The following is a 14156-nucleotide window of genomic DNA, read 5'->3' as shown; positions in this document are numbered from 1 at the left end:
AAAATTTGACAACGAGCGAGATTAAAGAGTGTGGTTACAAGAGAAGAATCAGCTATCTGGACAAGCCCCTTTTTTTACTCTAGGAAATGCCGCATTGGTACTCTAGACATAGCAATATTTAAATACAAAAGGAAGCAACTCTCAGCTACAATTGCAGCAATCACTTGGTGACGCTCATTGTTTGAATTTACACCTCCATATGAAAATTTCTCTCCCTGAGTTCCCCACATTTCTTTATCCCAGCTGAGGAAAGAATCTATTGTAGGGACAAGATCAGTACATTGGTGAAAGAGGATCTTGGATCGAAGGAGCAAGAAGTAGAATCAGTTTGGGTGGAGCTAAGAAACAGCAAGGGGCAGCAAACATTGGTGGGAGTTGTTTATCGGCCACTAAACTAGCGGTAATTTTGGACACTGTATAAATCAGGAAATTAGAGCTGCATGTAGCATAGACAATACAGTAATAATAGGTGACTTAATTTACATATAGATTGGGTAAATCTAATTAGCACTAATGCTGTGGAGGATGAATTCCTGGAGTGTGTACGAGATGGGTTTCTGGAGCAGTATGTTGAAGAACCAACAAGGGATCGGGCTATTTTAGATTTAGTACTATGCAATAAGAAAGGGCTAATTAATAACCTTGCTGTAAAGAAGCCATTCGGAAATAGTGATCACAATATGGTGGAATTCTACATTAAGTTTGAAAGAGATGTAGTTCATTCTGAAACTCGGGTCTTAAATTTGAACAAAAGAAACTATGAAGATATGAGGGGTGGATTGGGAAAATACATTAAAAATTTTGATGGTGGACATGGTTTACAACAAATATACTTTCCTCTAACCCACAAAAACCCAACAGGAAAGTTGAATCAACCGTGGCTAACAAAAGAGGTTAAGTCAAAGGAAGTGGCTTATAAGGTCGCCAGAAAAAGTGGTAAAGCCCAAGGATTGGGAGCAATTAGAGTCCCACAAAGGAGGGACAAGAAACTGGTAAAGGGAAAAGAGCTTATGAATGTAAGCTAGCTAGAAACATAAAGGCAAACTGTAAAAGCCTCTTTAGGTGTGTGAGAGGGGAACGGTTAGCAGGGACGAATGTGGGTCCATTGCAGGCAGAGACAGGAGAGTTTGTCGTGGAGAATGAGGAAATAGCGGAGAGACTAAACGATTACTTTGTGCCCGTCTTCACAGAGGAAGACACAGAAAATCTCCCAGAAATACTAGGGAACCAAGGTACTTGTAAAAATGAGGAACTGAAAGTAATTAGAATCAATAATGAGGCAATGCTCAAAAAAATTAATTGGATTGAAAGTTGATAAATCCCCTGGGCCAGATGAGCTACATCCCAGAAGTTTGAAGGAGGTGGCTATAGAGATAGTGGATGCAAGATCTTTCAAAATTCTATAGATTCTGGAAGGGTTCCTGCAGACTGTAAAGTAGCAAATGTAATCCCACTATTTAAGAAGGGAGCAAGAGAGAAAACGGAGAACTACAGACCTGTTAGTTTGATATCAGTAGTAGGGAAAATGTTAGAACCTATTATAAAAGGATGAGCTAACTGGACACTTGAAAAATAATATGATTGGGCAGAGTGGACATGGATTTGTGAAAGGGAAATAACGTTTGACAAACCTGTTGGAGTTTTTTGCGGATGCTACTTGTAGCATAGATAAAGGAGAACTAGTGGATGTGGTGTCTTTGGATTTTCAGAAGGCTTTCGATAAGGTCCCACACATGAGGTTCGTAAACAAAATTAGAGCATATGGGATTGGGGTAATGTACTGCAATGGATTGAGAATTGGTTAACAGACAGAAAGCAGAGAGTAGGAATAAATGGATCATTCTGAGGATGGCAGGCTGTTCTTCGCGGAGTACCACAAAGATCAGTGCTTGGGCCACAGCTATTTACAATCTATACAAATGATTTGGATACGGGGACCAATTGTAATATTTCCAAATTTGCAGTTGACACCAAACTAGAAGGGAATGTAAGTTGTGAGGAGGATGTAAAGAGGCTTCAAGGGGACTTGGACAGGCTAAGTGAATGGGCAAGAACATGGCAGATGGAATATAATGTGGCTAAGTGTGAACTGATCCGTTTTGGTAGGAAAAAACAGAAAGGCAGAGCATTTCTTAAATGGTGAGAGGTTGGGAAGTGTTGATATCCAAAGAGACCTGGGTGTCCTTATTCATGAGTCACTGCAAGCTAGTATGTAGGTGCTGCAAGCAATTAAGAAGGCAAATGGTATGTTGGCCTTCATTGCAAGGGGATTTGAGTAAAGATGCTTCAATTATATAAAGCCTTGGTAAGATTGCACCTGGAGTATTGTGTACAGTTTTGGTCTCCTTATCTAAGGAAGGATATACTTCCCAGAGAGGAAGGACAATGGAGGTTCATCAGATTAATCCCTGGGATGGCGGGATAGTCTTATGAGGAGAGTTTACAGAAACTGTGCCTGTATTCTCAAGAGTTTCGAAGAATGAGAGGTGATCTCACTGAAACTTACAAAACTCTTACCGGGTGTGACAGGGTGATGTGGATATGATGTTTCCTGTGGCTGGTTAGTCTAGAATAAGGGGCAGGCTATTTAAGAGTGAGATGAGGAGGAATTTCTTTACTCAGAGGGTTGTGGAAGCTCAATCATTGAGCATGTTTAAGACAGAAATCGATAGATTTCTGAATACTAACAACATCAAGGGATGTGGAGATAGTGGGGAAAAGTGGCGAAGAGGTAGATGATCAGCCATGATCGGTTTGAAAGGCGGATCAGGCTCAATGGGCCAAATGGCCTACACCACTTCTATTTCCTATGATCCTATACTGGAGTAGGTTGAGTAAAATGTATTGGGGAAATAATTGAAGCATTCGCAAGATAATGAAAATGCTGGAAATACTCAGCAGGTCAAGCAGCATCTATGGAAAGGGAAACAGTTAATTTCAAATCGATTACCTTTCATCAGAGCTGGAAAAAGAGACATTAACAGACTTTGAGCAAGTGCAGAGGCAGAGAAAGGGGGAGGATGCAAAGCAAAAGGGTGAAAGGCAGAAGAGATTAAATGACAAAAATGATGATGGTGCAAAGCAAAAGGAGATGGGAATGAAACAAGTGAAGAAACAAAAGTCCGGAAGGCTGTAAATTGCCTAATCAAAAGAGGTGCTGTTCTTGGAGCTTACATTGAGCTTCTTTGGAATACTGTAGGAGGCCGAGGACTTGAGCAATCAGAGTGGGACAAAGAATGAAGGTGGCAGGTAACTGGAGGCTTGGGGTCGGGCTTGCGGACTGAATGGAGGTGCTCTGCCAAGCTGCATTTGGCCTCCCCTATGTATAGGAGATGACATTTTGTATACAAAATTATGAGGGGCATTGATAGGTTAGATAGGAAGAAACTTTTTTCCTTAGCAGAGGGGTCAATAACCAGGGGGCATAGATTTAAGGTAAGGGGCAGGAGGTTTAGAGGGGATTTGAGGAAAAAAATTTTCACTCAGAGGGTGGTTGGAATCTGGACGCACTGCCTGAAGGGGTGGTAGAGGCAGGAACCCTCACAACATTTAAGAAGTATTTAGATGAGCACTTGAAATGTCATAGCATACAAGGCTACTGGCCAAGTGCTGGAAAATGGGATTAGAATAGTTAGGTTTTTGATGGCCGGCACAGACACAATGGGCCGATGGGCCTGTTTTTCTGTGCTGAATAACTTTATGACGCTATGACATCGTGAGCAGCAAATACAGCATAGTAAGTTGAAAGAAATACAAATAAATCGCTGTTTCACCTGAAAGGAGTGTTTGAAGTCCTGGACGGTGGGGACAGAGGAGCCTCTATGCTTGCATGAGAAGGTGGTGTGGGAAGGGAACGGGCATTGGGAGTGATTGAGGAGTGGGCCAGGATGTTGCGGAGGGTACGGTATTTTCAGAATGCTAAAAGAGAAGATATGTTTGATGGTATCATGCTAGAGGTGACGGAAACGGCAGAGGATCTTCCATTGAATGTGGAGGCTCGTGGGATGACAAGTGATGACTAGGGGAACCCTTTCATCATCCTTCGAGGGAGGAAAAGGAATGAGAGCAGCAGAAGCAAAAATAGGGACTGACACGGTTCAGAGCCCTGTCAAACTAGAGTGAAGGGGAATCCTTGGTTAAGGAAAAAGGAGGACATATTGGAGGCACTGGATTGGAAGGTGACATCATTGGAACAGGTGCAACGGAGCCAGAGAAGCTGGAAGAATGGAATAGAGTCCTTACAGGAAACTGGGTGGGAGAGACTTTAGTCCAGGTAGTTTTGGGAGTCAGTGGGCTTGTAATGGATACTGGTCAATAGCCTATCCCCAGAAATGGAAGTTGGGAAGTCGAGGAAGGGAAGGGCCTGAGATGGGCTATGTGAAGGTGAGAGCCGGGTGGATATTGGAAGCAAGTTGATTAAATTTTCCCATTCTTGGCCGAGCAGGAAATGGCACCAATACAACCACCTGTGTACCGAAAAGAGGGATGAGGAAGGGGCCCTGAGTAGGACTAGAGCAAAGAATGTTCCAATCTGACTTAGGATAATGAAGGCTGGATAATGTTACATCTGTTGAAGTTATTCATATACCAAATTCCTTTGTAGTCTCCTGTTTCTTGATTTAATACTCACAGGGTTCCTCAGTTTGAGATTTTACATTTTATTTTATCTATATTGTTAATTATATACAATCAGCAATGTGATGTGTTTCAGGCAAACAATTAATGGAGAAGTTAATGGAGAGTGCTAGTACTTCTCCCTCCAAATAATTTTTTTAATAGCATGAGAGTTATCAATTGAGTGTAATTTCCTCTCCGTAAAGCCTGTAATTTGGATTTTTCACATTTTGAAGAAAGACTTTTGGGTGACAAATCATGAGCTCATTTAGTGAATACCCCATTAGAAATAGTAAGTTTTCTTTCCTACCCAAAGCAGGAACCTCACCGTTGACTAGGTACACAGCAGTAGGAGCTCAAAATAAAATGGAGGAGTGGAAGTATTTCTCTATCCCTTCCACATCAATTACTTTTCATAGAAAATTAAACTAATTCCCACATTGTTAAAAGTTGCTTATTTCTGGTTAAAAGTGGGAAGGGAGAGGGGAGGCAGTGGAAATTTTCAGTATTGTTTGTCAAGAAGAAATTGATGGCTATGTGGATTGGACATGGAAAAGGGGTTGTAGGTTATTTAATTTTTGATTAAAGCATCGTGAGATATCCTTGGTAGTTTTTTCTTCGTTACACAGATCTCATTCAAAACTGCTTGTTTACAAGAAAACTTGAAAATGGATGTAGAACCTTGTAAAAACAGGAGAGCTATGAAAATTGAAATTTAATATACTGTCAAAGAATGTTTTTTGTGCATTAGACCACATTGTTCAGGTGATATGCCCAAACTATCCAGTTAAAGCGAGTCCTTGTCTTTTTTATTATTATTTGGTAGTCCAGATATACACATCATTGGCCTTGCTTAAAATTCTCCAAACCAAACTACTGAGAATTCCTAATTATGTTTAGTATCTGCCAGATGTGGAATGCACAACCCATATCCCTTTAGAGACATACTTCATTTACTAAAGCCTGGAGAATTTGGGCACAAATTCACAAAAGCCAAGGCTCAGGACCCCTCAAGTATATGCAGGGTACTGCTGGTGTCTTGCTGGCTAAAATATCCCAATTTAACTTCTAAGTTTCATTGAACTGCCAGCATAGCAGTTCAATCATCACTACCACCTGGGAATAGTGGGGATGTATCTAGCTCAGGGATCTGGTTAATGATTCTGGTGTGGAGGATCAACTTGTTTTGATCTCACATTCCCAGACATAATTTTGATGTCTATTCAACATAAAAGAGCCTTCCACTTACTTTCTCCCCCAACACCTTTCTGCAGCCCTTCTCAAGAAGATAGTTCAATCAATTGCAACTGCACGTTTAAGTCCTCACTAGGCTGACAGCAAGTACCAAGAACTTCTCACGTTTCATGATGGGCAGTATGACGTGCCATAGAATGCATGAATGCATTGGCACCATTATCCTACCCACATTACATGCCATCGAAAAGCAGTTCCACCATTTTGATGTTCCAGTGAAATGTTTTATTCATAAGATCTAATTCGCCACAGACTGCTAAGAAATAATAATGGATTTTGTAGACTGTTGCGGTTTAACTCATCTGTTTTATGGTGCTTCTGCTGCATGTTAAACTTGCACATAAGTGTGTTTTAATCTTGTAAAGTTTTCTTTCTGTTTTCTTCACTAGCATTTAGATGTGCATATTGTTTCTTTCTTAATCCGGCACGAAAAACAAGGCCTCAGGCTCCAAGACTTCCAGATTTCAACTTTGAAAAAAGAACACGTTGTGACTCTCAAAGCTCAGTTGGCTCTCAGTCTGCAATACATGATGGTCAACCTGCTAATGGTATGTACTTTTGACCAAATTAAGCACATTGCAACATTGACAAATGGGTTGCACTGAATGAAGGACATGTTACTCAAAAATATTAAAAACTTTGTTGATTGTTATCCCTTCCCATTTATACTGAATTCTACAGATGTATTATTTTTCTCAGTCAATTACAAAATGGCTTCAAAACTTTCTGCAAATTTGTTCTTTCAGATATATATTTTGGAGTAAAGTTCACTGTTTATTTGAGTCAGTGTTTTTCATAATATTTGATCTTGCTTTTCTTTTGGAGATGAAAATAAATTTTAAGGGAACAGAGCACTAGTAATGAAGCATGCAGTTGGCAAGACCTTGCTGGAGTGGGGCTGTTAGTTAGACTTTTCTTCATCCTCTAGTTTGATTTTCTTTTATGCTTAATTTGCTGGAGGTGCGAGCTAATAACGACACAGTGAGGGCAATGGGCCATCTGGGACCTTAGTGAATGGTGCATCTCCTTTCTTTCTTTCTTTTGGGCCTCCTTATCTCGAGAGACAATGGATACGCGCCTGGAGGTGGTCAGTGGTTATGGAGTGACCTCTCCATGGCGCATGCCTGGGCAAATTTATGGAGGTTGAGAGTTGCCCAGTCGTCAAAACCCCCCTCTCGGCCTTTCTGGTGGGGTCCAAAGGAGTGCAGGACACGACGTTTGGCACCAGTATGGCTGCAGGAACTAACCAATGAGATTTAAAGATTGAGAAAGAAACAGGAATGATGAAGGAGGGTAAACTAGATACAAATCGGGTTCAGAGAGAACTAGTGAACTAGTGAGGGAAAGAAAGATTGATTATGAGAGAAAGAAACAAAGGAAAATTTAAAAATGTAATTTAAAATTTGACATTTTAAAAATCTCAACAATTTACTACATGCAGGAATGAGATTGAACAGTTGAAGTTGTTCCCTTTCTGGACCAAATAAGTTGATTGGAATTGCATTAACAATTATCAGGTTGTTCGAAAGTTACTTAACGCTGTTAACTTCCAGCCCTAGCTTTCTGCAGTGAGTTTACTGGGCAATGAGCTAGTAAATCCAGGAGGTTCTTACAAATAACAGGGTGGTTGAGGAGGACAAGATGCTACTTGTGCAAAGCAAATGGCATAAATCGACCAGAAAGTTCTGGAGATTCAGCAAGAGCTACATATGCACTTTGGGAAGTAAGGGGGGTGATGGTGGTGGGGGCGTGGGGTGAGCAGAGAGAGAGAGGAGAGAAGTATCTTACAATCATGTAAACAACTGATAAATGGAATTTTAGAATTAAATAATTGGGATTAAGAGGAAAGGAAATAAAGCTTCTTGCATCTTATACATCTTTTATGAAGTGACAGGTAAATAGTATTGCAAGTATATTCACCTACATCCTGAGAATGAATTAAAGAAAAAAAAACTTACACCACTTATTGATACTGAAAGGTATAATATTTTTACATCAGTCATGAAATGGATATAATTACTGTTTTACAGAGATGGGTGTGCAGTGATCATACTTAAACAGCAACCATTTTGAAAGTTTTAAGGTTGTTTTTATACAACTTATTTAGACTGGTTATATTTTTTTGTATTCTAGAACCAAGTGAGGAAGCTAAAGATCAAAATGTTGCATCACTTCTCGATAGCAACCAAGTTGTGACTGATAAAGAAGAAGAATATACTCCAATGGAGGTTGAGTTAAGAGTTGAAAAAGAAATGGAAAATGAGGAGCAATCGAAAGAAAATGCGAAGGATATTGAAATGAGTAAGGATGAAGAGTTTCCTGTAGGTACTGAATAGCAAAGTTGCCTACAGCTCAGCAAGCAGCTAGAGATTTAATGTGTAACTCATAACAGTGTACCAATTGGTTCTGCCAGATGACCAATACAATGGGTTAACTGATTAGGTTAAAATTTAAAAGATTTAACTATTATCAGTGTTAATATATCGATATAAGTCTTTTTGTTTCTAAAGAAAAAAAATCTAGATTTGCTGTATGTATTTTTTTTGTTTGTGATAAATCTGCAAATCACCAGTGATATTAAATAGCAAAGGCTGCTTTATCGGTTGTCAGGTCACAATGCCCTTTGGTTTTCAGATGTATTGTATTGTACAAAATTGGAGGGTTAGAATCTATTCGCTAAATATTTAAAATGGGTTGACCCTTTAACCCTCTTTCACTTTAGGACATGAAATGATATGTACTTGGATCGAGGTCGTTTTTATGTTTTAAAGACTGTTTAATTTATAATGCTTTAAAGTCTTGAAAGGTTGAAGCTGGATTAGGAAGAAAATGATTTAATGGAAAATAGGCTACCTTGGCTATGATGCATGTCACAAGACTTGATGTTTACAGTCAGAAATGTAAAACTAGCTTTTATATTTTTAAACCTGAAATTTTTGGATAGTAGGGTTACCCAGTCCTTTGTATATTTAATATTTAAAAACTGTTCACTTGGATAGTGTGTTTTCTTTGTCTGTAGATGATGATTCACATGCTTTGTAGAGGAGGTACAGTGCAGATTTTTCTAAGTTTACATGAGAAGCTATTGTATTACAGGGACTAATATAATAGTCCAGGGATACTCCTGGTACTTTATGGTGTGCTTATGTGCTTTAGAAGTTTTGAAAGTTAAATAAATTGTAATTACCATGTTTGCACCAACTAAGCTCTTTATATAGAATGCTGAAATGTTACTTTGCCCCCGTATAAAAATCAAAATCAGAATGCTTTAGAAAAAGTAAAATGCTGTCGTCTTCATGTCCTGTTTCAATTAATGCTGAAACACAAAGATGATTCAATGCTCGAACAACCAAGGCATAATTATTATGTGCATTATTTCTCCTTGGTATAACTGAAGCTTTATTCCCCAAATCTGGCATTGAAGATTACCACTGGAGTATATTTGTATGAATGGCCACTGCCCAACACTGATGATGTATATTTAGTTTCTGAAAAAGCAGTATTTCTAGAATAAATTTTAAAAATAAGCGCTTCATTAAAGATAAGCTTTATTTCAGTGATTGATTGTTGAGTTCTGTACTGGATACTATGATTCTAATCCCAATTTTGTTTTGCATGCGTTTGGGGTTTCATAAACGGCAAATGTTATTTTGTTCAATTAGGTTGTGAGGAAAAGAATATCTGTTTTCATTCATGTGTAATAATGTGTCCATGCTGTTGGGCCAAGCCATGCTGCTATGCAACCCATGCAGGCAGCAGTTGACAGTTTCTGGGACCTACAAAACTACATTTTCAAGAGCATTTTCAAGGCCAATGTATTTATTACAGGATGCTTCAAACCTATGCCTAGTGCAAAGGCTGTGATAAACCTAGTTCAATAAACAGAATATAATCAAGGTGATCGTATATACCATTTTAAAAGCTGTGATATTGGGCAATAATAATCTGCCACAGAGAAAGTTGTATAATAAATTGTTTTCTGTGTACAAGAGTAAAATCTTGCTGTGGTATCTTTTCACTTTTTAAAGAACTTTGATTACTGCAAATGCTTCCTCGAGTCTACTATGCATGCACTAATAATGTATCTTAAACATACGTGGGGACTTACTGAGAATGACTTAGGATTTCATGTGCGAAATTGTATTTCCTTGAGATCTGGAACTTATTGCCTCCTTGTTTTATTAGTTTTTTTAAAAGTGGGTTATTTTGTTTTGGCCCTCGAGTATCTCTTGCTCACATTGGCAAGTGCTTAAAGATCTCTTGGTAAGTAAGCTTCCTTTTTGCCATGCATGGAAATACTGACTTTCCTAAGAACCCAAATTGCTTTTGGAAGTTCATGTTAAGCATATTGCTTTTCTCGTGTGGTTCTTAACTTGCATTTCCCAAGTTACATGTTTTAAAGAGACCATTATTTGAAACCCAGATATACTGCCCTTGTATATAAAGTTTAAATTATAGCTTTTCAGGAATGCTTCAAAGCAGAGTAGCCAGAATAGGCCTGTATAAAGATACTTTCCCAACTCCCTTTATCTGTTTCTCCTCAAGTTTCTTTATGCAGACAATGCCAGAAAAACATGTTAAACAAATTAGTGTTGGTTTACTTTACTGTGCCTTTTTTAAACACTAATTTTTGTTTTCTTTCAATTTTTGGTGAATTGTTATGCTCAAGAAAATGAAGAATTTGAATGCTGAGCATTGGAACATTTTCCCTCCTATGCCTGCCAATCCCGCCCCCACCGCCTTCTCCACTCACTCACCAATCCTACAAAACTTTGGTCCAACTATTGACTGCATTAGGGACTTCCCTCATTAAGTACAGTACAGGCTCCATGTAAATTCCTTTGCCATGATCGCTCAGTGAAACAGCCCATCAATATGATGTTTCTTTTACTTAGTATACCAGCATCCTTATTTCTGTGAGCAAACCTGCCACTTTGCGCAGAATTAAAGCAGTTTGAGCAAAGGACCTCTATCCATTAAGGTGCAAATTAGAAATAATTTATGTAATACCTTTACAACTGCCACAGAGAAGAAATTTGGAAACTAGGGTTTATTTCAAACTCAGATTTTAGGAGTGCATGTGTGCACGACTATTGTACGACATTGGCACATTTCTCCTGCTATTCTCTTTTCTCCCCCTCTTCCGTCATTTTCTAATTCTTGGTTCCTTAAAATAAGTATAACATGGTAATACCTGAATATTTTGCTTGTGTAAAAGACCCAGAATTGCTACTTTTTTAAGGTATAGTGTGTATATGTAGATCAAGACTTAACAAATCTTTATTTCTGAGTATTTTGCTGTTCCACGCCGACTGGAAATTATATGTCTAAATGTTATCCTTTAAGTACATATCCCAGAAGTTATAGAATCACATACCTTGCTACCACGAGGCTGCTAAATTCAAACATAGATTCACTACAGACCCTATGAAGTCTCATGGCATCAGGTCAAACTAGGGCAAGGAAACCTCCTGTTGATGAATCAGTACTCCTCCATGTTGAACACCGCTTGGAAGAAGCACTGAGCTTAACAAGGGCATGGAGTGTACTTTGGGTGGGGGACTTAACGTCCATTACTAAGAATGGCTCGGTAGCACCATTCCGATGAAAGGACATTGACTTGAAATGTTAACTCTGTTTCTTTCTGCACCGATGCTGCCAGACCTGCTGAGCATTTCTAGCATTTTTTATATTTATTTCAGCAAGGAGACCAAGCCTGGTTCATTGAGGAGTGTAAAAGAGCACGCCAGGAGCAGCAACAGGTGTACTTAAAAATGAGGTATTAATATGGTGAGAATGCAACACAGGTCTACATGTATGCTAAACAGCAAAAGTAGCATGTCATAGACAGCTAAATGATCCCAAAACCAACAGATCAGGTCAAAGCTCTACAGTCCTGTCACATCAGTCACGAATGGTGGTGGACAAGTGGACAACTAATGGGAGGAGGAGTCTCCATGAACAACCCCATGCTCAATGATGGCAAAGCCCATCATGTAAGTGCAAAAGGCTGAACCGTTTACAACCATATTCAGTAAGATGTACTGAGTGGATGATCCATTTTGGCCTGCTCCTGAGGTCTCTAACATCACAGAAGCCAGTGTTCAGCCAATTTAATTCACTCCACGTGATATCAAGAATCAGCAGCTGAATACACCGGATACAGCAAAGACTATGGCCTGGGCAACATCCTTGCTGTAATGCTGAAGACTTGCGCTCCAGAACCAGACACGCCTCCAGCCAAGCTATTCCAGTACGCTAACAACAACTACTTACCCAACAAAGTCGAAAATTGGCCAGGTACGTACTGTCCACAGAAAAAGCAGGACAAATCCAACTGGGTCAAGTACGAATTACCGCCCCATCAGTCTACTCTGAAACATGCGTGAAGTGAAGGAAGGGGTTATTGACAGTGCTATCGAGCGGCACTTATTTACCAATACCCTGCTCACTGATGTTTGGTTTGGGTTCTGCCAGAATCACTTGGCTCCAGACCTCATTACAGCCTTGGTACAAACATTGACAAAACAAGCTGAATTCCAGAAGTGAAGTCAGTGTGTCTGCCTTTGCCATCAAAGCAGAATTTGGTTGTGTGCGGCATCAAGGACCCCTAGTAAAATTGAAATTGGTGGGAAGCAGGGAAAACTCTACTGCTGGAGTCATACCTTGCACATAGGAAGTTGTTTGTGGTTGTTGGAGACCAATCATTTCAGCCCCAGGACATCGCTGTAGGAGTTTCTCAGCAGTGTCCTAGGCCCAATCATCTTCAGCTGCTTCATCAATAACCTTACCTCCATCATAAGGTCAGAAATGGGGAAGTTTGCTGTAGATTGCAGAGTGTTCAGTTCCATTTGTAGCTCGTCAATTAATGAAGCAGTCCATGCATGCATGCAGCAAGACCTGGACAACATTAAGGCTTGGGCTGTTAAGTAGCAAGAAACATTCATGCCATGCAGCTGTCAGGAAAAGACCATTTTCAACAAAAGAAAGCCTGATTACCTCCCATTGATATTCAATGGCATTACCATTGTCTAATCCCCCACCATCATCCAGGGGGTCTCCATTGACCAGAAACTTAACTAGACTAGCCAAATAAATACTGTGGCACCAAGCCCACATCAGAGGCTAGATATTCTGTGGTGAGTGACTCACCTTCTGACTCCCAATATCTTAACATCTACAAGGCACAAGTCAGGAGTGTGATGAAATGCTCTCCACATGTCCGGATGAGTGCATCTTCAACAACACTCAAGAAGGCCAACACCCAGAGCAAAGCAGCCCACTTGATTGGTGACCCTATTCAAGCAACTTAAAGATTCATTGCACACACTATGTGCCAGTGGTATAGGTAATATGTACCATCTATAAGATACACTACAGCAACTCACTGAGGCTTCTTCGACAGCACCTCCCAAACCCGTGACCTCTGCCACCTAGAAAAACTAGGACAGTAGGCACATGGAAACACCACTTTCGAGTTGCCCTTTAAGTCACACACCATCCTGGCTCATCATTATTGACCTTTGATAGTATTGATCACACCACCTTCCTCCAGTGCCTCGCCACTGTTGTCCAGCTGGATGGGACTACTCTCACCTGGATCCATTTTTATCTATCTAATCATAGCCAGTGTATCACTTACAATAGCTTCTCTTCTTGCTCCCAAGGATCTATCCTTGGCACCTCTTATTTCTCATCTACATTTTGCCCCTCAGCAACATGATTTGAAATCACGGCGTTAGTTTTCACATGTACGCTGAGGACACCCAGCTTTACCGCACCACCAACTTCTCCACTGTTGCTAAATTAGCAGACTGCTTATCTGACATCTAGTACTGGATGGGCAAAACTTTCCTTCAATTAAATATTAGAAAAACAAGCTATTGCTTTTGGTCCCCCTCCAAATTCTGTTCCCCAGCTACCAACTCCATCTGGCAACTGTCTGAGAGATGTGTGTTATATTTGATCCTGAGATGAGCTTTTGACCACATTTGCACCATTAAGACCGCCTATTTCCACCTCCGTAACTTCACCCGACTTTGCCCTGCCTCAGGTCATTTGCTGCTGAAACCTTCATTCATGCCTTTGTTAGCTGCAGACTGACTCCAATCTGGTTTCCCACATTCTACCCTCTATAAACTTGAGGTCATCCAGCCGTCCATGTCCTAACTTGCACCAAGTCCTGTTCACCTCTCATCCCTTTTCTTGCTGACCTATATTGTTTCCCAGTCAAGCCACATGTTAAATTTAAAATTCTCATCCATGTTTTCAAATCTTTCCAAGTCTCA

General features: G+C 40.0%; 1 protein-coding gene across 2 annotated transcripts in view; it reads left to right on the top strand.

Annotated features, from left to right (window-relative positions):
• LOC137372081 (endoplasmic reticulum junction formation protein lunapark-like) overlaps positions 1 to 9865 on the top strand; it is a 130084-nt gene extending 120219 nt beyond the window's left edge. For both annotated transcript variants that reach the window (XM_068035460.1, XM_068035461.1), the window contains exons 12-13: positions 6258 to 6416; positions 8002 to 9865. In XM_068035460.1, coding sequence (XP_067891561.1) covers positions 6258 to 6416; positions 8002 to 8204 — 362 coding nt within the window. In that variant the 3' untranslated portion in view covers positions 8205 to 9865. The remainder of the gene's footprint in view (positions 1 to 6257; positions 6417 to 8001) is intronic.
• Positions 9866 to 14156: the final 4291 nt, after the last annotated feature.

Source organism: Heterodontus francisci, chromosome 7, assembly GCF_036365525.1.
Source record: "Heterodontus francisci isolate sHetFra1 chromosome 7, sHetFra1.hap1, whole genome shotgun sequence".
Lineage (NCBI taxonomy): Eukaryota > Metazoa > Chordata > Chondrichthyes > Heterodontiformes > Heterodontidae > Heterodontus > Heterodontus francisci.
This window is presented reverse-complemented; position numbering and strand designations above follow the sequence as displayed.